The 24,473-nt window shown below is 41.3% G+C and overlaps 1 protein-coding gene across 2 annotated transcripts in view; it reads left to right on the top strand.

Moving 5' to 3' along the window:
* Positions 1 to 24,473, top strand: part of Usp37 (ubiquitin specific peptidase 37) — a 96,372-nt gene that overhangs the window by 64,984 nt on the left and 6,915 nt on the right. The window contains exons 19-23 of one of the 2 annotated variants that reach the window (XM_029559991.1): positions 3,366 to 3,453; positions 6,049 to 6,295; positions 9,458 to 9,624; positions 14,605 to 14,665; positions 22,297 to 22,376. In XM_029559991.1, the coding sequence (XP_029415851.1) occupies positions 3,366 to 3,453; positions 6,049 to 6,295; positions 9,458 to 9,624; positions 14,605 to 14,665; positions 22,297 to 22,376 (643 nt within the window). Of the gene's footprint in view, positions 1 to 3,365; positions 3,454 to 6,048; positions 6,296 to 9,457; positions 9,625 to 14,604; positions 14,666 to 22,260; positions 22,377 to 24,473 lie in introns of both variants that reach the window. The other variant, XM_008825714.3, reaches the window with a different exon arrangement.

Genomic DNA, 24,473 nt, shown 5'->3' with positions numbered 1-24,473 from the left:
AATTTTTATTTTTAGGGGTTTGGATTACCCTCATTGGTAAGGTTGCCCATTCCCGTTTTATTTATTTTCTATTTTTGCATGATTGTTTGCTCTATATTACTCATACTTTGGAATTTTCCTGAATCTAGATTAGAGTATAGCCTAGGTTACAATAAGTTTTTTGCAGTAAAACAAGTTCAAATGATCTTTGCACTGTTTTTTTTTTTTTTTCCGAATTTCTTAAAAGTTATTTGCTGATATGTGATCTTTTCATCCTAAAACTCTAAAAAATTGACTGATATTAAAGAATTTTAAGGATTGAAGGAATAAAATAACCCTGATGGTCTAAAATCCCTTTCTCAAAGACAGGCAAGCAGAACCCAAATATCTTTTCACCTGTGGCCAGCCCTTCTCTTTGACACTGGATAGAAAGAATTCTGAAAAGGAACAGGAAAACAAACAGGCACTGGAATGTGGCTGTTTTGTGTAGGCTTTACTTTTTTTTTTTGTCTTTTTGAGACAGGGTCTCCCTGTAGCCCCAGCTGTCCTGGAACTCACTATGTAGACCAGGCTGGCCTTGAACTCACAGAGATCCGCCTGCCTCTGCCTCCCAAGTGCTGGGACTACAGGCGTGCGCCACCACGCCCAGCTAACAAAATATTTTTTAAGAAAAGGGAGGGAGGGAGGGAGGGAGGAAGGAAAGAAAGAAAAAGGAAGGAAAGGGGGAGCTGGACAGATGGCTCAGTGGTTAAGAACGCTGACTGCTCTTACAGAAGACCTGGGTTCGATTAACAACTATCCATAACTGCAGTTCCAGGGGATCCAACACCCTTTTCTGATCCAGCAGGCATTGCACAACACAGGTACACCTATCTACATGCAGGCAATACAGTTGTACACATAAAATAAAAATAATAAAATATTTTTAAAAAGAAAAAAACCTACTTGGCTATTTCCAAGTTATACTGAAAACCTTTCTGGACACATTATAATAGGTGCCTGTTCAAGTGTTCAGGCTGGAATACTGTGATATCCTGCCTGTTTTCAGCCACTTTGTATTTGGATTTAACATTGACCCCTTACCTCTTTTCTTTGGTCTGCATTATATGCTTTTCTCATCATCCATTGTGGTCTTTCTTGGTATCGTATTTTTCAGATAATGTTTTACATTTTTTGGTATGGCATGGGAATTTATTTTAACTTTTGTCAAAGTTCATGTTCTTAGATCTTTGCTGTTTTCCACTTTATTTTCAGCTTGCTGAGAAGATAACACAGTATACCATACTTAATCTGGTATTACTGAAAAATGAGAGTTGGCATTCTACATAAATGAATTTTAATGTAGTTGAAGATTTATTTATTTTTGTTACATATACATGAGCATTTTGCCTGCATGTATGTTTATGTACCACATGTGTGCCTGGTGCCTGTGGAGTCCAGAGGAGGCCATCTGATTCTCTAGAACTGAAGTGTTTAAAAAAAATTGTGAGCCACCATGTAGTTGCTGGGAGCCGAACATGTGTCTTCTGAAGAGCAGTGTTCTTTAAACACAGCCATCTCTCCAACCCCTATTCTATTCTCTTGTTTTTTTTTAATTAGGTATATGGGTATGGGTATGGGTTTGTTGACATGTGTGCAGTTGCCCTCAGAGGCCAGAAGAGGGTAATGGATCCCCTGGAGCTGGAGTTGCAGACAGTTAGTCACCTTATATGGATGCTGGGGCCAGAACTCAGGTCCTCTGCAAGAGCAGCAAGTGCTCTTAACCACTGAGCATCTTTTCATCCCCCCAAACAGGGTTTTTTATTTGTTTTGTTTGTTTTCTATCTCTTTTTTTGAGACAGGGTCTCATTCTATAGCCCTAGCTGGCCTGGAACTCAATGTAAACCAGGCTGCCTGGCCTCTAACTCACAGAGATCATCCTGCCTCTGCCTCCTGGGTGTTGAGATAAAGGTGTGCAACACCATGCCCAGCCTATTCCTTATATTTTTTTCCCCTTTATTCATTACATGCAATGTCCCAACAATGTGTTCCTTATATTCTTAATCACCTTGAGACCATTACATACTTCTTTTTTTTTTTTGAGCTTTTTAAAAAAAATTTATTTAATGTATATGCATGTCAAACCTACAAGTATGTAAGTGTACCTATGTCATGCAATGCCTGTGGAGTCCAGAAGAGGGTACAAGATCCCCTGGAGCTGGAGTTACAGACAGTTGTTAACTGCCCTGTAGGTGCTAGATTTTGAACCCAGGTCTTCTGCAAAAAAAAAAAAAAAAATGCCCAGTGCTCTTAACTACACTAAGCCATCTCTCCAGCCCCCTCATTACTATTAAAAGAAAGAGTTTACATGATGAATATCATTTGTTGCACTGTGGGATTCTTTTTGTTTGTGTGGGGTTTTTTGTTTGTTTTGGCTTGAGACAGACTCTTGCCATATAGCCCAGATTGGTCTCAAATCCTTGGTCCTCTTGCCCCAGCCGCCCAAGTGCTGCCAATTTAAGTGTTCTCAACTGTACTGTTTTAATGAGATATTGTTCCAAGAAGCTTAGTGATTACAAAAGAATTTGCCTTTGCACGTTACACTTTTAGCTTAGTTTGTTTTACCTTTTCTGTGCTTCATTTTGCAGCTTTCATTTCTTTATGAACTTGCAATACTATTTAATACACCATAACTTGGGAAAGACAGGGCCCCTGTTACTGCATGAGATTTGGAATGCCTGTACTGGAAGGTAGAAAGGTTGCCAGAAGTCTGACCTAGAGAAAATTAGATAAATGGAATGTTACTGTTACTTAAAGTGTATGGATTCATAATTTAAAATAAAAATTAGTCCTTATGCACTTTCTTGTTATTCCTTGCTATACTTGCATGAATTCAATAGAACACTGTAAAAGAAGAAAAAAGGCACAAAGTAGACTGATAGTAGATGGTAGTGTAAGTTTACCAGTTTTCAAAGCATGGCTTTGGGGGGGGGCAAAGATAATGAATGCATAGATATAATTTTTTTGATGCATCTTTTTTTCTTTGTTAGATAATTTTCCATAATAGGGGCTGGAGAATTGGCTCAGCAGTTCTCCACTGCTCTTGCAGAGGACCCAGGTTCTATTCCCAGCACCCACATGGGGACTAACAACTATCTGTAACTCTAATTCCATGGGATCTGACACACTCTTCTGGCCTCCACGGGTGCAATTACATTCATTCAGGCAAAACACTCAAATTTTTTTAAAAAATAAGAATAATTTTCCATAATAGGAAAGCTTTTTGTTTTAGTGTTTATACCAAAAGAATAACAAAGACAAATGTTTATTAGGCCTTTTAAAAATAATTACATGAAATTCACCTTCAAATCTAAGAGCTCCTTAACTTTATGCCTTGATTCTGACAGTGAAGATGAACTAAAACGCTCTGTGGCCCTCAGCCAGAGACTTTGTAATCCATCAGGCATTGAACAGCAACAGGAAGACTTGGAAAAGGTAAGTCATTTTTTATTAGAATACCTGACAGACTTCTGTTTAGCTCTTACTATCCAAACAGGTGCCTCCACAAATTTAAGAAACAAGAGAGATCACAAATTTAATGGCTATGTTTCAGACGCTTGTTTTTGAGACAACATCTCACTATCTATCCTTGACTGATCTAGAACTCACTGTGTAGATGAGACTGGCCTCGAATTCACAGAGATATGCCTGCTTCTGCTTCTTAAGTGCAAGACTTAAAGACATATGCCACCACACTGAACCCCAGACACTGGTTTTAAAGAGTGTGCTTTTTCTAACTTCAAAGAACAGTCTTGCCAAGTGTGGTGACACATGCCCTTAATCCCAGCACTCAGGAGGCAGAGGCAAGGTGGATCTCGATGAGTTCAAGGCCAGCCTGGTCTACATAGTGAGTTCCAGGCCAGCTGGGGCTGCAGGGAGACTCGGTCTCAAAAAACACCGAAAAATAAAAATAAAAAAAACAAGTCTTGTCTGAGCATGGTGGCTTTGTAGGTACAAGTCTAGGGTAGACTACATACTGTCTTTAAAAAGGGTTTTTTGTTGTTGTTTTGTTTTTTTTTAAGATTTATGCATTTTTATTTTATGTGTTTAAGTGCTTTGCCTGCATGTCTATACATGCACCATGTGCATTCCTGGTGCTAGAGGAGGCCAGAAGAGGTTAGATCCCCCTGGAACTTGAATTACAGCACTTGTATGGTGCTGGGAACTTGGGTCTCTGCAAGAGCTGCCAATGCTCTTAACCCCTCAGCCATCTCTCAAGCCCCCAAAGTAGTCTATTTTTAAGAAATTAAATGACTGGGAATTTGGCTCAGTAGTGAAGCACTTCCCTAGCATGTGTGAGGCTCCGGGTTCTACAGGGAAAGGGACAAAAACAAAAACACACCAGAAACTTTCAGCACTACTTTCACATATTAAACAGCTAATTATTTATTTTGGTAGCCATTTTTTATGGGATAAATTCATAGTAAACATTTATATCAACAGTACAACCAAGCAATCTAATTGTTTAATACTTCAAAAATATAAACTTTTCCAGGTCTTTATGTCATTCTGCTCTCCTGTTTTATGCCTCCATTTTGGCAGAATAGTGGAACTGTAGTAGTTACTTTGTATTCTGAATTGTTCCTGTCTTATATTAAAGCTGGAGGAAATTCATGGTTGCTCACCTTGGTTAAGAAGAGAAAACCATAAATTCTCCCAGAATGAAATGGTTACTCAAAAAATAATTTTTTATTATTTACATAATCCTATAGCTTTTACTTTTCTCATTTAAAACTAGCCAACATTTAAAGTAGGATGTTCAAAGTAATGAACATAATATTTACAGTATAATTCATATATAGCTGGATAAAAGATACAGCAGAAATACTATTTCTGACTAATCTTTTGTTTTGGTTTTGGAGTTGGGGCTTGAGACAGGGCCTTGCTGTGTAGCCTAGGCTGGCCTTGAACTTAGAGCAATGTTCTTTTCCCTGCCTCCTAAGACCTGGGATTATAGGCATGTATCACCACACCCAATGACTTACTGTTTTCAGTGATTTTATCTGTTTATTTTCCAAATTTTTATGAAGGGTATACTGTGCACCTGTTGTAATCAAGGAAAACTGTGCTGGGCTTGGGGGTCATAGTTCAGTTGGTATAGTGCTTGCCTAGCATACATGAAGCTTTGGGTTCAGTCCCCAGCACTGCATAAACTGGGCATGGTAGCACATACATTTAAGGATGGCACTTAGAAACTAAAGGAAGGAGGATCAGAAGTTCATGATCAGGTTCAGCTGCACACGCCTTTAATCCCAGCACTTGAGAGGCAGAGGCAGGCGGATCTTTGTGAGTTTGAGGCCAGCCTGGTCTGCATAGTAAATTCCAGGTCAGCTGGGGCTACAGGGAGACCCTGTCTCAAAAAGATAATAAATAAATAAAAAATAATAAAAAGGAAAAAAGTTAAGAGATTCTTATATAGCTGTTATTTTAAAAATTAGGTTTTCTAAGTTAAGGTTATATAATAAATAGCCCAACATTTTAAAGGAGAGAAAAATTCTCTCTTTTTTTTTTTTGAGAAGATAGGGAACTTGCTGTGTAGACCAGGATGGCCTCAGTCTCACAGAGAGATCCGCCTGCCTCTGCCTATGCCTCCCTAGTCCTGGGATTATAGTACATGTCACCACACCCAGCTTTTCTTTAATTTTAATTTTTTTTTTTTTAGTTTTGTTTTCTGTATATGAGTGTTTTGTCTGCATGTATGTAAGTGCACCTGTACATGCAGTACCCATTGAAGTCAGGAAAGGGCATCAGATCCCCTGGAACTGGAGTTACATACAGACAGTTATTAGTTGCCCTGTGGGTGCTCAGAACCCAGCCTGATCTTCTGCAACAGTAGCCCATGATCTTAACTGATGAACCACCTAACATTGGTGCTGGGAACTGAACTCAGGTCCTCTGCAAGAGCAGTGTGACGCTCTTAACTGTTGAGCCATCTCTCCAGCCCTCAAGTTCCCACTATAAACTCTAAAATACAAATTCTAAAGTATATTAGATATATTTCTAGACTGTAAAAGTAATTCACTTTTTCAGGATCCAAAATTAAGCCCTGATAAGTCCGAATTAGAAAACTCAGGATTTGACAGAATGAGCGAAGAAGAGGTGCTTGCAGCTGTATTAGAGATTAGTAGGAGAGAAACTTCACCGGTGCTCTGTCGTGAAGATGATGATAAACCCACCAGCAGCCCAGACACTGGATTTGCAGAAGATGATCTTCAAGAAATGCCTGAAAATCTAGATGCTATGGAGACTGAGAAACCCAAAACAGTCGTGGAGCCAGGTAGGTTTCATGAAGATAATCTTGTTATACCAAACATGTTGTTCTAAAGCCTTGCACTAATACATGGCTTCTAAAAAAATCCCAAGTCCTTGAGTTTTGATTTTGGAAATAATAGGATAGTACAGTATTATTTCTACATTTGTGCAGTCAGAGCTTCTTCAATTTTTTTTTGTTTTGTTTTTTTTTGAGACAGGGTCTCCCTATAGCCCAAGCTGTCCTCTATCTCATCCATCTCACAGCAGTCCACCTGCCTCTGCCTCCTGAGTGCTGGGATTAAAGGTATACCATACCCAGCTTTTATCTTTTTTTGGGCGGGGGGGTCACCCAGAACATCTCACTGTGTAGCCTCGTGTCTCACTATGTAGTCGTGGCTGACCCAAAGCTCAATATGTAGATCTGACTGGTCTCAAGCTCAGTGATATGCCTGTGTCTGCCTCTGAAGTAGTGGTATTAAAGGACTGCTCCTCTTTGCCCAGCTTGAATTTGTGCAAGCAAAATAATTACAGTGTCCTTGGTTTAACAAGAAACAAAAAGACACAAAGTTTTTGTATGAGGCACTACTTTATTCCTTCTAAATGCAAGTATCCCCTTATCTATCCCCTGTTCTTAGTAATTTTTTGCTGTTTAGAAATACCACTGGTTTTAATATTAATGCATTTGTCTCTCCCAGATTTATTTCCTGCTTCCAGCTCTTCTTTTTAGTTCTTTTCTTAGTCCTACAATTCCCTAAAATTAACAAAGGAGCTTATAGGTCTTGATTATCCCAGTGGTGGAGAACACTGAGGTTGTCACAACTGTTAATAGGGACCAGAGAGATGGCTTAGCAGTTAAGAGTGCTTACTGTTCTTTCTAAGGTCCCAAGTCTGGTTCCTAGCACCCACATTAATTAGGTGGCTCACAGATACCTGTAACTCCAGCTCTAAGGAATCCAGCATCCTCTTTTAGCTTCTGTGGGCACATGTACACACATGGCATACACCTCACACAGACACACACATACAGATAAATAAAATTGTTAAAAATTAAATATTTAAAAAACCAATAATAGGTAGTCTACAACTACAGCAACTTTGGGGAGAAAAAACTTTTTAAATAAGTATTTCATGTCCTTGTCGTCTGTAGTTTCTCTATTCTTGAGTCGCTGTGTTCCCTAGTTGTATATTGGCCATTATTATATTTCCTGTTTCCATAACCCCACTATTCTAATAATTTACTTACTTTTTAAAATATATATGCTTCTATAGATTTCTATAGGTTTTTTTCTTTCATGTATATGTGCATGTGTGTATGTTCACATATGTGTGTATGCAGGTGCATGTGCATGTGTCCTTGAGCACCTGCATGTGCTTGTGGGTATGGAGACCCAAAGTTGAAATGGGAATTCTACCTTAATCTTTCTATCGTATCCAGAGCTCACCAATACAACTAACTAATCTCATCAACCAGTTTCCCCTGTCTTCACCTTCTGAGCCTGGAATTACACATGGGCTAACCACACCCACTTGGCATTTATGTGGTTTTGGGGCTCCACACTTGGACCCTCTTGTTCTGCAAGTGCTTTAACCATTGAGCCATCTCCCCAGACCATCATGTATTGTTTTTTTGTTTTGTTTGTTTAGATAGGGTCTTTCTACATAATACAGACTGGCCTACAACTCACTTTGTTGCAGAGGCTGACCTCAAACTCATAGTCCTCCTTCTCACCTTATGTATGACAGCAGGGTGAACATATTTCCACAAGCTTTTTTTTTTTTAATAATATTTTTTTTTATGTGTATGCAATTATTACCTGCATGTAGGTAAGTGCACCTGTGTCATGCAGTGCCCTCTGGGGACAGAAGAAGCTGTCAGATCCCCTGGGACTAGAGTTACAGACAGTTGTTAGCTGCCATGTGGGTGCTGGGATTCGAACCCCAGTCTTCTGCAAGAACAACCAGTGTTCTTAACCACTGAGCCATCTCTCCAGCCCCTATTTCCACAAGCTTTTTATTCATATATTTCCTGCTTTTAATCTAACTAAAGAAGCCACATCCATTGCTTAGTAGCTGTACTAATGAAGGCCAGTTGTACACTGTTCCTCCTCACTCTGCTATAGGCTCAGCCTCCTGAATGGTGCGACTACAAGCATGTACTATCCCGATAGTCCAGCTTTTATTTTGATTTAGAATATTACAAGGTTTTTTTCCTGAGTATTGAACACCAGGGCTTCACACATACTAAGCTTCCAAGTGCTGAGCTCTATTCCCAAACACCACTTGTTTGATTTTTTTTTTTTTAATGTAAAAACGTATATTCTGGTGACATACGGTGTCATAAATGGGGGAAATCTCAATAAAAACACAGTCATTTTTTCCTAATTTTTTTTCTAGACAATATTTCTAGTACCTGACCATGTCACTCCTATGAATGTGAATATTTGTCCTCCCTCTTCCTTAACCATGGTGTACTTGTGACAATCACTTAAGTTTCAGACCATTGCTGTGGGCCAGTGCTTCTGCATTAAGGGCATTCTCCCTACCCTGGGACGTTTGGTGATATCTCTCATTCATGGTTGTCACTAGAGAAGTTATATGCTTCTGATATTAGCACTCCGTTCTCGTAGATGAAAAAAATCTATTTCCTGTCAAGTGACCCAGTTAGACCTAGTGTATTTCTGGTAGAGTCCAGGGATGCTGCTAAAATTTACAGAAGACTTCTCCCCACTTCCCATTCCCCAGAGAGCCTTATCCTCATCTCAGTCAAATCATCACTGGTGCTAAAGCTGAAAAACCCTGATGTAGATGGAGTTGTGGATCCAAAAAGTTTTGGGTGAGGGCTAAGGACATAGCTCATTTGGTATAGTGCTTGCCTTAGCGTGCACAGAGCCCTGGGTTCAACCGCTAGCATGCTTGAAAACCAGGCATGGTGGTACGTGCTTGTAATCCCAACAGAGGTGAAAGCAGGAGGAACAGAAGGTCAAAATCATCCTCAGCTGCATAGCAAGTTCTAGGCCTGCATGTATGAGGTACTTAAGACCCTATCTCCAAGAGAAAAAACAAAACACATTTTAGATGAGGTCAGGATAGTAATTTGCTTTCTGAACAGTAAGTGTTACTAGAGTCTAGAAATTTTCAGTTTTTTACAGTGAATTTTCCAAAATAATGTTGTGTTCTGCTTCCTCAGATCCTGCCAGTTTTACTGAGATAACAAAAGACTGTGATGAGAATAAAGAAAACAAAACTCCAGAAGGCTCTCAGGGAGAGGTTGATTGGATGCAGCAGTATGACATGGAGCAGGAGAGAGAAGAGCAAGAGCTTCAGCAAGCTCTGGCCCAGAGCCTTCAAGAGCAGGTGAGACTTTGTTGCTCCTCCATCTCCTTTCCTAAGAAAATCACAAACGAATGTGGTACGCATTTACTACATCAGGCATTGATCCTGATTATTTATACATACTCAGCTATTGATACGGGGGACTTGTTGGGGCCTGTTTTGGGTTCAAAATCGGTAAATTAATAGTTTTTTTTTTTTTTGATATCTATTTTTTTATTTTATGTGTTTGAGTGTGTTGCCTGCATGTATGTAAGTGCACCTGTGTCGTGCAGTGCCCAAGGAGGTCAGAAGAGGACTTTTCCCCTGGAACTGGTTGATAACTACCATGTGGGTGCTGGGAATCAAACCTGGGTCCTCTGCAAGAGCAACCAGTGCTCTTAACCACTGAGCCATCTCTCCAGCCCAACATTTTCTTTTTTAAAAAAAATCCAAATAGCCAGGCATGGTGGCGCAGGCCTTTAATCCCAGCACTTGGGAGGCAGAGACAGGTGGATCTCTGTGAGTTCAAGGCCAGCCTGGTCTACATAATGCGTTCCAGGACAGCTGGGGCTACAAGGAGACCCTGTCTCAAAAAGAAAAAAAAAAATCCAAATAAGGCCTGGTATGGTGGTACACACCTTTAATCCCAGCATTTAGGAGGCAGTGGCAGGCAGGTCTCTTGAGTTCAAGGCTAGCCTGGTCTACATAGTGATTTCCAGGCTAGCTGGGGCTATAGGGAAACCCTGTCACAAAAAGACCCCCCCAAAAAAATCTTTAAATAGAAGAAAACGTATTGCTAGTCATGTTCCATGCTACAGTTACTCATTGCATGCTGAAGTGATATGGAATGTTAAAGGTTGTTCCCCAACCAGTGTTATTCTGCATAGCTGTAGAAACCACCAGTAAATGATGATTTTATACTTCAGTTTTAGCAATAGAACATTTATCAGTTCTTTATATAGCAAATCTGAACATCACTTTTGCTGTTTGTTTTACTGCTGGGAATAAAACATAGGGCATTAGCTACTTTAGACTATATCCCCAGTTCTCAATTTTACTTCTTTTTTTAAGGATGTATTTATTTTTATTTTATGTGCATGAATGTTTTGCCTTCGTGTAAGTGCACCACACATATTCAGTACCCACAGAGGACACTGAATCCCTTAGAACTGGAGTTACAGACGGTTGTGATTTGCCATTTTGGTGCTGGGAACTGAACCAAGGTCCTTGTTGCAGGAACAGCAAATGTGCTTAACTGCTGAGCCATCTCTCCGCCTCCCCCCCCCCCCCCCCCCCCCCAATTTTTACTACTTTATGCTAGTTGAAGTGTCCCATTGCATCATCTAAGATACATAACTTACAGACAGTAAGTTATAGGTGATATATTCATAATTTTGTAATCCAGGATAATCCAAATCATGCTAGTAAAAATTTCCTGGGACTGGAGATCGAGATCACTGATAAAAAGACTCCTTAAAATGAATACTTGCAGAGAATCAGTTGGCCACTGATTCTCAGTCTTAATTGCACTTTAAAATTATTTGAGGAACTTTAAAGAATATGATGTCTGTATTATTCTGCAACTTAGAAATTTGATGCAGTAAATCCAGGATATGGCCTGGACATCTGAATTTCTCTTTTCCTTTAATCTAGTGGGTTTTTTTTTGTTTGTTTGTTTGTTTGTTTTTTGGTTTTTTTGAGACAGGGTCTCCCTGTACCCAGCTGTCTTTAGATGAGGAAGATACACTAACCCAGGTACAGATATGCTGAACAGTGGCAAGGGTAAGGCTGGAAAGACAACATTGTTCTCAACAAGAAAATCTTACAATGAGACTGTAGAATCTGCAGGTATTTTTTTGTTGGATTTTTTTTCTCCCTGTTGTTTGTTTTGAGACAGGGTCTCACTATGCAGCCTTGGCTGGCCTGGAACTCACAATGTTGACCAGGCTTGCCTCAAACTCAGAGAGTCGCCTGCCTCTGCCTCCTGAGTGCTAGGATTAAAGGTGTATGCCACCACGCCTGGCTAGAAAAAGCTTTTTAAAATCTAGATTAAAGGAGCCGGGCGTGGTGGTGCACGCCTTTAATCCCAGCACTCAGGAGGAAGAGGCAGATGGATCTTTGTGAGTTCCAGGCCAGCTGGGGCTACAGGGAGACTCTGTCTCAAAAAGACAAAAAAAAGCTTCTCCTGGGATGGAAAGATGGCTCAACAAGAGTAATGACTGCTCTTGCAGGGGTCTCTTGGATTCCCAGCACCCACATGGTGGCTACAACCATCTGTAACTCCAGTTCCAGGGAAATCCAACACTCTTCAACTTCTGCAGGCATTGCACTTACATACATGCAGGCAACACACTCATACATATAAAATAAAAATAATAAAATACTTTAAAAGCTTCTGTTTGGGGGGCTAGAGAGATGGCTCAGCAGTTAGAACATTGACTGTTCCTGCAGAAGACCCAGGTTTGAATCCCAGCACCCACATGGCAGCTAACTACTGTCCGTAACTCCAGTTCCAGGGGATCCAATGGCCTCTTCTGTCCTCTGAGGGCATCGCACGACATAGGTGTACTTACCTACATGCAGGCAATACACACATACACATAAAAAGAATACTTTTTTTTTTAAAGCTTCTCTTTGGGCCAGAGAGATGGCTTAGAAGTTAAGAGCACTGGCTGCTCTTGCAGAGGACCTGGGTTCAGTTCCCAGCACCCACATGGTGACTAACACTCATCTGTAACTCCAGTTCCAGGGGATCCAGTGCTCTTTTCTGGTTTTCAAGGGTGCACAACACAGGTGCACTTACACTCAGGCAAAACATTCATACACATAAAAAAAATAAATTTTAAAAAAAGTTGGAGAGCCTCTGGTGATTCTAACAGGCAGCCAATATTAAGTGCTGCTTTAAAATTTCACAGCCAGCTTTTCTACCTTTTTATAAGCAATACTCCTGTACCACATTGTCATCAACACATGTATGTGATGCAGGGCAGGAACCCAGGGCCTCACTGGTCTCACACATGCTAGGCAAGTGCTTACTACTGAACCAAATCAACCATAAAGACACTTTTAATTGTTTTAAAAAAATTTATTATTTTTTTATGTGTATGAGTGTATTTGCTTGCATGTATGTGAGTGCACCTGTGTCGTGCAATGCTAGGAAGTCAGAAGAGGGCTTCAGAGGGCTTCAGAGTCCCCTGAAACTGGAGTTAAGGATTGGAATGTAGCCACCATGTGGTTGCTGGAAATCTATGGGGCGGGTCGCTGGACCCTCGGCGTGGTGTGTGTGGGCACCCTGGGGTCTCCGCCACACCTGGCAAGTCTGGCCACAAGCGATGTGGGGAGCGCACCTGGGCTCCCGGGCGCACTCACTCTGGATATGACCCAGGGTCAGGTGTGCGTGCCCTCTCCCGCCGTGGTTCTGGTCCCACTGGCTAGCCGCTGGCGGGCCTGGCCGGCCGCGCCTCTCTGGAGATGGCAGGTGCGCAGACTTCTCTGATGCTGGCTGTAGCTGATAGCTACACACTTCTCTGGAGCGGAGAGCTTCCTCTGCTACTAGAGTATTATCTAGTCGGGATCCCGCCTCTATTACACCCTTGTACCCTTCCTCAGGATTGCGGAGTTCCTGGCCAGTGAACTCCACAGGCAGTCGATCCCGTTCCTATTTCACCCGTATACCTTCCTCAGGATGTGAGGTCCACTGGCCACTTGGACCACACGGGAAGCGAACGAGGAACGGCGAAAGCCAGGGTGTCCGTGAGTCGGTGATGGAGGAATAGCGCCCCCCGGGGAGACTGGATCACAGGATTTAGTGTTACAGCTCAAGACAAGTGACTCAGCTCAGATTTCAGTGATTCAGCTTCAGCTCCTGCTCCAGCTCCAACTTTATTGGGGTAAAACTAGGACTATTTATAGTGTAGAGACAGCAGAAGAAGTCTTAGCTGATAGGTACTTTTAGGATGCCTCATTTACATAGGGCGGTGGGCTTCTATCAGGCTATCAGACAACACCTGATTAAAAACCTGGCAGCTCCTGTGCCAGAGGGCATGTATTTGTGGCGAGCACTTTAAAAGAAGAGTCAGGGAGGATGCCAGGAAGGTACTCTGCTATGAAGGAATCTGCAGCACATGGTTTCCGAGCTCATGAGCTATCCGGACGTGAAGAGACTTCTACTGGCATAACAGAGAACCCCAACAGGAATCGAACGCGGGTCCTCTGCAAGAGCAGTCAGTGCTCTCAACCGCTGAGCCATCTCTCCAGCCCCTTAATTTTTTTTCATTACTTTTTGCTGTGTGTGTGTGTGTGTGTGTGTGTGTGTGTGTTGGGGACAGCTTGTTTTTTTGAGACAGGGTCTCCCTGTTGCCCCAGCTGACCTGGAACTCACTCTGTAGACCAGGCTGGCCTCAAACTCACAGAGATCCACCTACCTCTGTGTCCCAAGCACTCAGATTAAAGACATGCACCACCACGCCCAGCATTAATTACTTTTTTTTCCTTTTTTCTTTCTTTTTTTTTTTTTTAATGTGTATGCATGTATTGCCTGCATGTAGGTAAGTATACCCATGTCGTGCAATGCCCTCGGAGGTCAGAAGAGGCTGTTGGATCCCTTTGGGACTGGAGTTACGGACAGTTGTCAGCTGCCATGTGGGTCCTGGGTTTCAAAGTTGGGTCTTCTACAAGAACAACCAGTGTTCTTAACCGCTGAGCCATCTCTTCCAGCCCTGATTACTTTTTTCTAAGAGCACCTTTTATATCTCAGAAAATGGGCAGTCATGGGCCTTCATTTAGTATTGCTACCAAGCATCTCTTCTGGACTTGGATTCCTTCGTTAAAATAAAAGTAGAAATCTGTGAGTAAATAGCTTGTGAAGACAGTGCTCATCCTGCTATCGTGCATAAGAGAGTGTCTTCTAAACATCATCAGCTCAGAAGAGCCACTTGTGCACTGCTCTTCCTAACTCATCATTCACAAGAGTTCTAGTCAGTACTTCTTGAATTACCTCAGTTTTTGTTCTGATCTTTTTAGGAGGCTTGGGAGCAGAAAGAAGATGATGACCTCAAAAGAGCTACAGAATTAAGTCTTCAAGGTATGGAGACCATTTTAATTACACTTTTTTAATGATAAAGTATATTACTATATAGAAGGACATGTAAAATACCTGTGTTTTTTAGACAGAGTCTCATTTAGCCCATGCTGGACTTGCAACTTTCTTTGTAGTCAAGGATAGCCCTGAACTCCTGTTCCTCCCACATTTTCTCCTGAGTGCTGAGATTTCAAGTACACACCAGCATACCTGGTTTATGCAATGGTGAGATCAGACTCAGGGTCTTTGTGTGTTAGGCAGGCACTCTACTAACTGAACTACATTCCCAGCCCTAAAATATGTTTTTACGTGGGGCGTGGTAGCGCATGCCTTTAATCCCAACACTTGGGAGGCAGAGGCAGGCAGATCTTTGTGAGTTTGAGGCCAGCCTGGTCTACATAGTGAGTTCCAGGACAGCTGGGGCTACAGGGAGACCCTGTCTTCAAAAAGACAAAAAAAAAAAAAAAATGTTTTTAATATAGTAACAAATTTGAACACCTTCCAGGTACAGAAATAGAATCTTAGAAGTTACCTATATATTTTTATCTTGAAAAATCAAATAGAAAAAGTATCTATTTAATGAACAATTAATATTGCCACTGCTGAAACTTCTAGGAAAACATGATATGGTTTAATTTTGATTTCCAAGCACTCACTCTGAGGAAGTGAGTAAACAAGTCATGAATGAGTAGTCAGCAGCGTGAAACTCACACACAGGACTAGAGAGATACCTCAGTGGGCAAGAACACTTGCTGTACAAGCATGAGGACCCAAGTTAGGAACCCAGCACCCATATAAAAAAGCCAAACCTGCCCACACATGTGCCTGTAATCCAAGCACTGGGGATGTGTGAAGGAGAGGTAGAATCTGGGACTTGCTGGTTTCAGCCTAGCTCTAGGTTCAGTGAAAGACCCCATCTTGAAGGAGTAAGAGAGTGGTAGAGGGGATGTGTATTCTCCTCGTCTCCACGCACCTGCATATATACACATGCACACACACACTAAAACAAATTTCAAGGATTTACAAGTGGTCATGGTATTTGGCAGAAGTAATGTGTAGACCTTGTATGGAAATCTATAGACATGTGGTCACAGAAACTGGACATGCTCCTCCTCTTCTGTTTCTAAACTTGCTTTGGTTTTTCTCCAGTCCTCATGAATAGATGGAAGTAGAGCACTTAAGTAGCATGAAATGAGTGTTCTGGTGAGGAGAGAGTAAGAATTTCCCTGCCATGGTTAATACAAAGGAACAAGTAAAAATTCACGCTAGCTCCCCAGGCATTCTGCCTTCAGGACAAGCCAGGCATGGGTGGCCTACACCTGTGATCTTGGCACTTGGAAGGTGGATCAAAAATACAGGCTTATCCTCAGTTCCGTAGCAAATTAGAGACAAGCCTAGGCTACATGAGACCCTATCTCAAGAAAAAAAATCAAAATGTACTACATTGGTAGCAGTGATGGCTCTCTCAAGTCACCTGTTCCAGTGCTATAGTCTGAACTACCTGCCATCAACATCCATGTATAGATGCTCTGAGATCTCCACATTACCATTTTCTCTCTCTGTCTGTCTCCTTGCAACACTACCCCATGTTGTTTGGCTTTTACTGTGTTTTGGTTTTTGAAACAGGATCTCACTGTGTATCCCTGGCTGGCCTGGAACTTGCTATATCAACCAGCCGGTTTCAAACTCAAAGAGAACTACCTGCCTTTACCTCCAAAGTACTGGGATTAAAGGTGTGCACTACCACAACTGGCTTTCTATTAGTAGTATTGTTGTTACTGTTATTGGGAGAGGTGAATGTATGTGCCATGGTATGTACACACATGGAGTCCAAAGGACAGCTTATAGAAATTGGTTCTGTCCTTCTACCATGTAGGTTCTAGGAATTGAACTCAGGTCACTGGACTTAGCCACAAGTGCTTTGACCCACTGGGCCATCTCATGTATATGCCCCCCACTTTATTTTCTTTTTTTAAGATAAGGTGTTGGGGCTGAAGAGATGGCTTAAGAGCCCTGGCTGTTCTTACAGAAGACCCAGGTTTGAATCCCACCACCCACGTGGAAACTAACAAATGTAACTCCAGTTCCCGGGGATACAACACCCTCTTCTGTCCTCTACAGACTGCTTACACACATGCAAACATAATACTCATACACAGAAAATAAAAGTAAATGAAAAGTTTTTTTTTAAAAAGACAAGGTCTTATGTAGCTCTGTACTAGGTAGACAAGGATAACTCTGAATTTCTGATCCTTCTACATCTACCTCCCAAGTACTAGACATAGAATCTTGTTCCACAAACCTGGGTTCCATTTGTATTTTGGAGGAAAACATCCTCCATTTGTTTTCTTAAGAAAGAGGGTATAAGCCGGGCGTGGTGGTGCCTGCCTTTAATCCCAGCATTTGGGAGACAGAGACAGGAGGATTCTGTGAGTTCAAGGCCAGCTTGGTCTACATAGTGAGTTCCAGCCCAACTGGGGCTATAGGGAGACCCTGTCTCAAAAAGACAGAAAGGGGGAGGGGCATAATTTAAATACTTTGGAGCCCCTGTGAATTTCATTCTTCCGTGGTATTTATTTGATATTTTGACTGAATATAGAATTGTTGGTTTGCTTGCTGGAGAGTTGGCTCAGCGGTTAAGAGCACTGGCTGCTCTTGCAGAGGATCCAGATTTGATTCCCAGCACCCACATGGTGGCTAACAACCACTCTGTCTCTTCTGACCTCCATGGATATTTTACAATACGGGTGCACTTACATACATGGAGGTAATATACACATAAAATAATAAAATATTTTTAAAATTTAAAAAAAAAATGAATTGTTGGTTTGTAGTCAGGAAAATATCTCTTCCCTACCTTCATGCCACTGAGTGTTGACAGATGTCTTATTTTGCTATCTCAGAAGTGTAAAGCCTTTATCATGTGTTTCTTGAAGTTTAGGATCCTACTGTTGTGCCTTCATGTGGCACTCTTTTTTTTTTTTTTTTGCTGGCCTGGAGCTCACTTTGTAGACCAGGCTGGCCTTAAACTCACAGAGATTTTCTTGGCTCTGCCTCTCAAGTACTGGGACTAAAGGTGTGTGCCACTTCACCCAGCTTTTTACAACCATGTTTTTTCAATTCTTAGTAATCTTGAGACAGTTTCCCTATAGCTCCAGCTGGCCTGGAACTTGCTGTGTAGACCAGGCTGGCCTCCCAAGTATAGGGATTAAAGGCATGCACCATCACACAGACTTCATATTTTTTTTTAATATTTTATGTATATGAGTGTATTGTCTGCATGTGTATAAGTGTACCCATGTTGTGCAATGCCCATGGAGGTCAGAAGGAGGCTTCACATTGGATTCCCCTGGAACTAGAGTTACAGATGACTGTTAGCTGCCATATGGGTGCTGGGAATCAAACCCAAGTCCTCTGTAAGAGCAGTCAATGCTCTTAACTGCTGAGCCATCTCTCTAGCCCCAGTAATCTTAATCTATAAATTTATGTCCTTCAGTTCTTAGAAATTTTGTTAGCTTCCTCCCATCTATTTCTTTCTCTTATCTTTTCTGAGACAGGGTATTAGCACAGCTGTCCTTAAACTCCTGACCCTCTTCCTCCACTTCCCAAAAATCACAATTACAGGTGTATATCACCAGACCTGCTGTCTTTCCTGTCTTGAAACTCCTATTAATCCAGATCTTTATGTTAGTCCTCATGATTTCATCACCTCTTGTAGATTTCAATATTTTTGTAACTTTGCTATACTGTCTGGGAAATTCTCCAGCCTTATCTAACTCTGAACCTTCTACTGAGCTTTTTATTCCTACCATCATCTCTTGTGTTTTAGCCAGGAATGGTGGTGCACACCTTTAATCCCAGCACTTGGGACAGAGGCATGCAGATCTCTGTGAGATTGAGGCCGGCCTAGTCTCCATAGGAGTTCCAGGCCAGCTGAAGCTACAGGGAGACCCTGTCTCAAAAAACAAAAACAGTATCAACAAAAGAAACTTTTTATGTATGTTCTTTTTCATGCCTTTTTTGTTTGTTTCATTGGAGTAATACATCAGCCTTAAAGATATTAAATATAGTTGATCAGTTGGATGTTTTCTCTTCCCTGAGAAGATTGTTTTCTTCAGATTGCTCTATCTGATGCATTTATTATGGTCTGTGTATTTCCTATTAAAGTCTTATTTTATGTGTTCATTAATCTTTGCTGTCAGCTGATAATTAAGACTAGGGAGCTAAAAAGATGATTGGAATCTATAAGCACATAAGTAGATCACACTTCAATTTTGTGACTCTCAGTTCTATATGCTGGTCTGGAACTCAGCTGTATAGTTTAGGCCTGCCTGAGCTCACAGAAATCCTCCTGTGTCAGCCTCCCTAGTGCTGGAATTACAGACACGAGCCTTCACTCCCACAGTTTTGCAAGTCTTTTTCATCATTTAGTATACAAATTGGCATGTACTCAACCTATTTTCAGTATGGTACTCCTGACTTCATCTGTGCCTGGCATCCCTCAATCCAGAGACTGCTGTAACCTCTTCTGAGAATAAAGGTCTGGAATTTTGTCATTGTCCAGCACCATGTAGTTAAGGAAAGTAATTTCTTTTCCAGTTCTCCCCATTTGTAGGTGTTCATGTCTTTTAAATAACCCTCTCCTGTAGTTTTAGTTTGCTAAATTTTAAATCTAAAGAGTCAATTATTGATAGACATTCCTGAAATTATTAATTTATTGAAATTCTTGATGACTTGTTCTATTAGAAACACATTATTAAAGGGAAAAAAAGAGTATCCTGAATTTGTATATTTTTGGTGAAATTTAAGAGCTAAAGTTGAATTTCTACTTTCTATTGTTTTTGTTTGGAAGACACCATCTCACTATGTAACCTTCCCTTCCCTCAAACTCACTATGTAGACTAGGCTATGTAGACTATGTCCGACATGTATAATTATGTATTTTTTCAGTTTATTTCTTACAAAGGTTAGATACTTTTATCATGAAATGTATGTCAAATAAGAGAGGGCTCAGTGGGTAAAGCACTTGCTATACTTTGGGAGCCTAAGTTTGATCCCCAACACCCACCTAAAAAGCCAGGCGTGGTTGTACATACTTGTTTGTTTGTTTGTTTTTTCCAATGTAATATTTTATTAATTCTTTGAGGGATTACATACATGCATGCAGTATATTTTTATTGTATTATTTCCCCAACCCCCCAGATCTACCCCCACCAGGTCCTATCTTTTTTTTTTTTTTTTTTTTTGGTATATCAGTTTTGGTTTGGTTTGGTTTTTTACCTCTATGTATGTAGGTGCCCTGTGAATGAGTGCCTGTGGAGACTGGAAGAGGGTCTTGGATGCCCTGGAACTGAAGTTAATGGACCGTTGTTAGCTACCGTGGGTGCTGGGAACTGAACCCTGGGTCCTCTGCAAGAGATCAGTGCTCTCAAGTGCTGAGCCATCTTTCCAGCCCCTCTTTTTTTAAAAAAATAACCCATTGGGTCTAATATGTGTTTCCCATATACTCCTGGGGTTAGGTCCATCTGCTAAAGTATAGTTGACCTACTAGGGGCACATCTTTAAGAATACTGACGCGCCAGTCGTGGTGGTGCACGCCTGTAATCCCAGCACTTGGGAGGAAGAGGCAGGAGGATCTCTGTGAGTTCAAGGCCAGCCTTGTCTACATAGTGAGTTCTAGGCCAGCTGGGGCTACAAAGAGACCCTGCTTCAAAAGACCAAAAAATAAATAAATTAATAAATTAATTAATTAATAATAAATAAATAAATAAATACTGACTACTGACTCTCCATCTCCCAAGAAGCCATCAACTCTCCATAGCTCCTCAGGGGCTGGGGCTTCCCCCTCCATGCTAGAATAGTGACCGGCTTGATCTTGTGTAGGCAAACAGTGGTTCTCTTATGTCTAGAAGGAATTAATTCTGGTCCTTCCTGATCTCTGATTTTTTTTTCTTTTTCTTTTTTTGGTCTTTTTGAGACAGGGTCTCCCTGTAGCCCTAGCTGTCCTGGAACTCACTATGTAGACCAGGCTGGCCTTGAACTCACAGAGATCTGCTTGCCTCTGCCTCCCGAGTGCTGGGATTAAAGGCATGCGCCACCATGCCTGGCCTGATTTTTTAAAAATATTTTATTATTTTTTATTTTATGCCTATACATGTATTGTCTGCATGTAGGTAAGTGCACCCATGTCGTGCAATGCCTGCAGAGGACAGAAGAGGCTGTCGGATCTCCTGGAATTGGAGTTATGGACAGTTGTTAGCTGCCATGTGGGTACTGAGATTCAAACCCGGGTCTTCTGCAAGAACAGTCAGTGTTCTTAACTGCTGAGCCATCTCTCAAGCTCCCTGATCTCTGATTTTTATAGTCTTTGTGCTACCTCTTCCTTGATGGGCTCTGTGTGTTGGGGGAAATGGGTGTGATGTAAATGTCCTATTTGTGGCTGAGCACTCCACACTTACTAACCAGTTGTGAGTTTCTCTGTTATCTATTATCTTCTGTACAGAGAAACTTTGCTGATGAGGACTTGCAGTTTGATACTATGTCCATTTAGCAAAATAATACTAGTAGGTTCACCTATGGGGCCTATGAGCTCCCCAGCCATAGGTTCTTGGCCAGATTTATAGTACTAGTCATGAGTTTCCTCCTGTGTAGTGGGCCTTAAATCTAAACAAACAGTTGCTTACTCCCATAACATTCATGCCACTACTACCATGGACATATCTTGCCTCACCATTCATTGTTGTAGCTCATAGGATTCACAGATGGGTAAGACTTCTCCAGGAGCCTGCATAGCACACTCCAGTACTATGAAAGCTAAATAGCAAATATTTATATAATCACGGGGCTTTATAGACAGAGACAATCTCACAAGAGCTCTGAGTTTTAGTGAGAGACCCTGGCCTACATACACATGTACACAGACAAGTATACAGAGGGAGGAAAAATAACCATTTCTTTTACAGCTGTGAGTGAATTGGAACCCTGTTAATAGCTTGTTTCATGTTTTCTTAGAATGATGTGTACCTCAAGCTGGTTTTTGGTTTGTTTTGGTTTCATTTTGTTTTTTTATTTTTATTTTTTATGAATTTAATACAATAAATTATATTTAGATCCCCTCCAGTATCTGTACTACCCCCCCTTTCTAACCCCTCCCCCAAATTTTTGTGCTCTAATATATTTATATGGCCTATGGAGTCAGGTTTTTGTCCTCAATTGCCCTTCTGTGTGGGTTCATCACTGGAGCCTGGTCAACCTAAGAAATCTCACCCTTGAAGGAAATTGAGTCTCCCCATTCCAGCATTCATTGGTTGCCAGTAGTTCCTCAGATCGGGTTGGGGTTTCTTCCCCATGTCCATGTTGGGATCTTGACTGGCTGGCTGGAGCTTACATGGGATTTGTCCATTGCTGTGACACTATTTGAGAGAAGTTCTCATTTTGTAGTTGAGTGGCCTCAAACTCACTGTCTTCTATTTCTGTCTCCCTGGTGTTTGGATGGTAGGTGGGCACCTCACATCCATCTCTGTCTCAAGCTGTTTTATCTTCCCAGTCATCTTATGTCTATTCTAAGAACTTTACAAGACCATCTTTCTGTTCTTCAGAGTTTAACAACTCTTTTCTGGATTCCCTGGGCTCAGATGAAGACTCTGGAAATGAGGATGTTTTTGATATGGAGTATACAGAAGCTGAAGCCGAGGAACTAAAAAGAAATGCTGAGGTAATGCTTCACCCCTGAGTCTGATTGAAGGCTGTCAGGGTCACCTACTTTCTCTAGAGACTCTCCTTCCAGTGCCAGCACAGCTGCCCTGCCCGCGGCCACCAGGGTATCTTTGTTTTCTCATCCTTTGCTCTTCATTTCTTACATACAAGACTCAGAACAAAACAGAAATCCATCCTGACCATCTTGTGTTCATGTTGGATAAGAATGCGTATCCATATAAGGCATACATATACATACAGTATAATTACTTTAATTCCATCAAGTACTAATATATCTTTATAGTTAGTGAAAAACTGTTCAGCTAACTGTCATGACAGCACATTGATAAACTTTTCCCCTTTCTGTCCTTAAGTAATTGCTTTTCCCTCCAAACACTCCTTGCTTGGGATCCCACTCTAGCATGCACCTTCTATTGCATTTCTTATATTCTTTTGTCAGTCCACATTCAGTATCCTTTAGGATGTTACTGTGTAAGTAAAGTTTTTATTCTGCTTGTTGAAAACTTAGTTGGGCCTGGGGGCTTATGCCTATAATCTCAGCATTTGGGAGACTGAATCAAGAGGATTACCAAGAGTTTGAGGCGAGCCTAGGCTACATAGTAACATCCTGTCTCCAAAATAATTTTTTTAATTATTTACTTTTTTTTTTTTTTTTAAGGTAGGGTCTCATATAGCACAGACTGGCCTAGAACTAGCTCTAGCCAAAAATGACCTTAATTTTATGTGTGTGTGTATTGCCTGCATGTAGCTAAGTGCACCCGTGTTGTTCAATGCCCACGGAGGTCAGAAGAGGCTGTCGGATCCCCTGGGACTGGAGTTACAGACAGTTGTTAGCTGCCATGTGGGTGCTGGGATTCGAACCCCAGTCTTCTGCAAGAACAACCAGTGTTTTTAACCGCTGAGTCATCTCTCCAGCCCCAACCTTAAATTTTTTATCCTAATCTGTGCCCTACCCCGCCCCCACTCCCGGAAGTGCTAGGATTACAGACATGTGCCACCATGCTCAGTTTATGCAGAGCTGAAGATCAAACCCAGGGCTTTGTATGTCCTAGGCAAACAGTCTAACAACTGAGCTATGTCTCCAGCCTGAGTGTTTCATTCAAATCAGTATAGTCTGTAGTTAATTTTTTTTAATATTTTATTTATTATTTTTATTTTATGTGTATGAGTGTGTTGCCTGCATGTATGTGAGTGCACCTGTGTTGTGCAGTGCCACAGAGGTCAGAGAGGGCATTGGATTCCCCTGGAACTGGAGTTAAGGACAATTAGTAGCTGTCATGTGGGTGCTGGGAATTGAACCCGGGTCCTCTGCAAGAGCCGTCAGTGCTCTTAACCACTGAGCCATCCCTCTTTTAACTAACATTGAGCATTTGTTTAAGCTGTTTAATTTTAATTTTGTTTTTTGGGACAAAGTCTTGCAGTTTAGTCCAGGCTAGCCTGCTGAGTGCTGGGGGATATCAGCATGTTCCACCACAACTGCTTCAGTTTTTCATTATAATAAATATTGCATTCTAAGAACTGGAGGCATGGCTCAGCAAGTAAGAGCTTTGGCTGCTCTTGCAGAGGACCCAGGTCCAGTTCCCAGCACTCACATGGCAGCTAACAGTCATCTGTAACTTCAGTTTCAGGGGATCTAACACCCTCTTCTGGTCTTCAGTGGCATTTCACACACATGGTACACTTACATACATGCAAAACACTCATACACATAAAAATAAACTGTAAAATTTTTAAATAAAGCAGTCAGAAACTAAGTATGAACTTAACAGTGTTTCCCATATTTTAGAATTTCTTAGGATAAATGTGAAAGTAAATTACTTCACCAAAATTTATGAACATGGGGGTTTTTTGTTTGTTTGGCCTTTTTGAGACAGGGTCTCCCTGTAGTCCCAGTTAGCCTGGAACTCTCTATGTAGACCAGGCTGGCCTTGAACTTGCCGAAATCTACCTGCCTCTGCCTCCTGAGTGCTGGGACCACCATGCCCAGCTCGAACATGTTTTTTTAACTTACTTGTAGCTATATTCCTTCTCTAGATTTTACTTTATTGTGCTGCTTATACTGCATGAATATTACTTTTCATTTTTGCTTAGTTTT

The sequence above is a fragment of the Nannospalax galili genome, unplaced genomic scaffold, assembly GCF_000622305.1.
Source record: "Nannospalax galili isolate Female #2095 unplaced genomic scaffold, S.galili_v1.0 scaffold127, whole genome shotgun sequence".
Lineage (NCBI taxonomy): Eukaryota > Metazoa > Chordata > Mammalia > Rodentia > Spalacidae > Nannospalax > Nannospalax galili.
The sequence above is the reverse complement of the archived record's forward strand: the minus strand, read 5'-3'. Positions and strand labels throughout refer to the sequence as shown.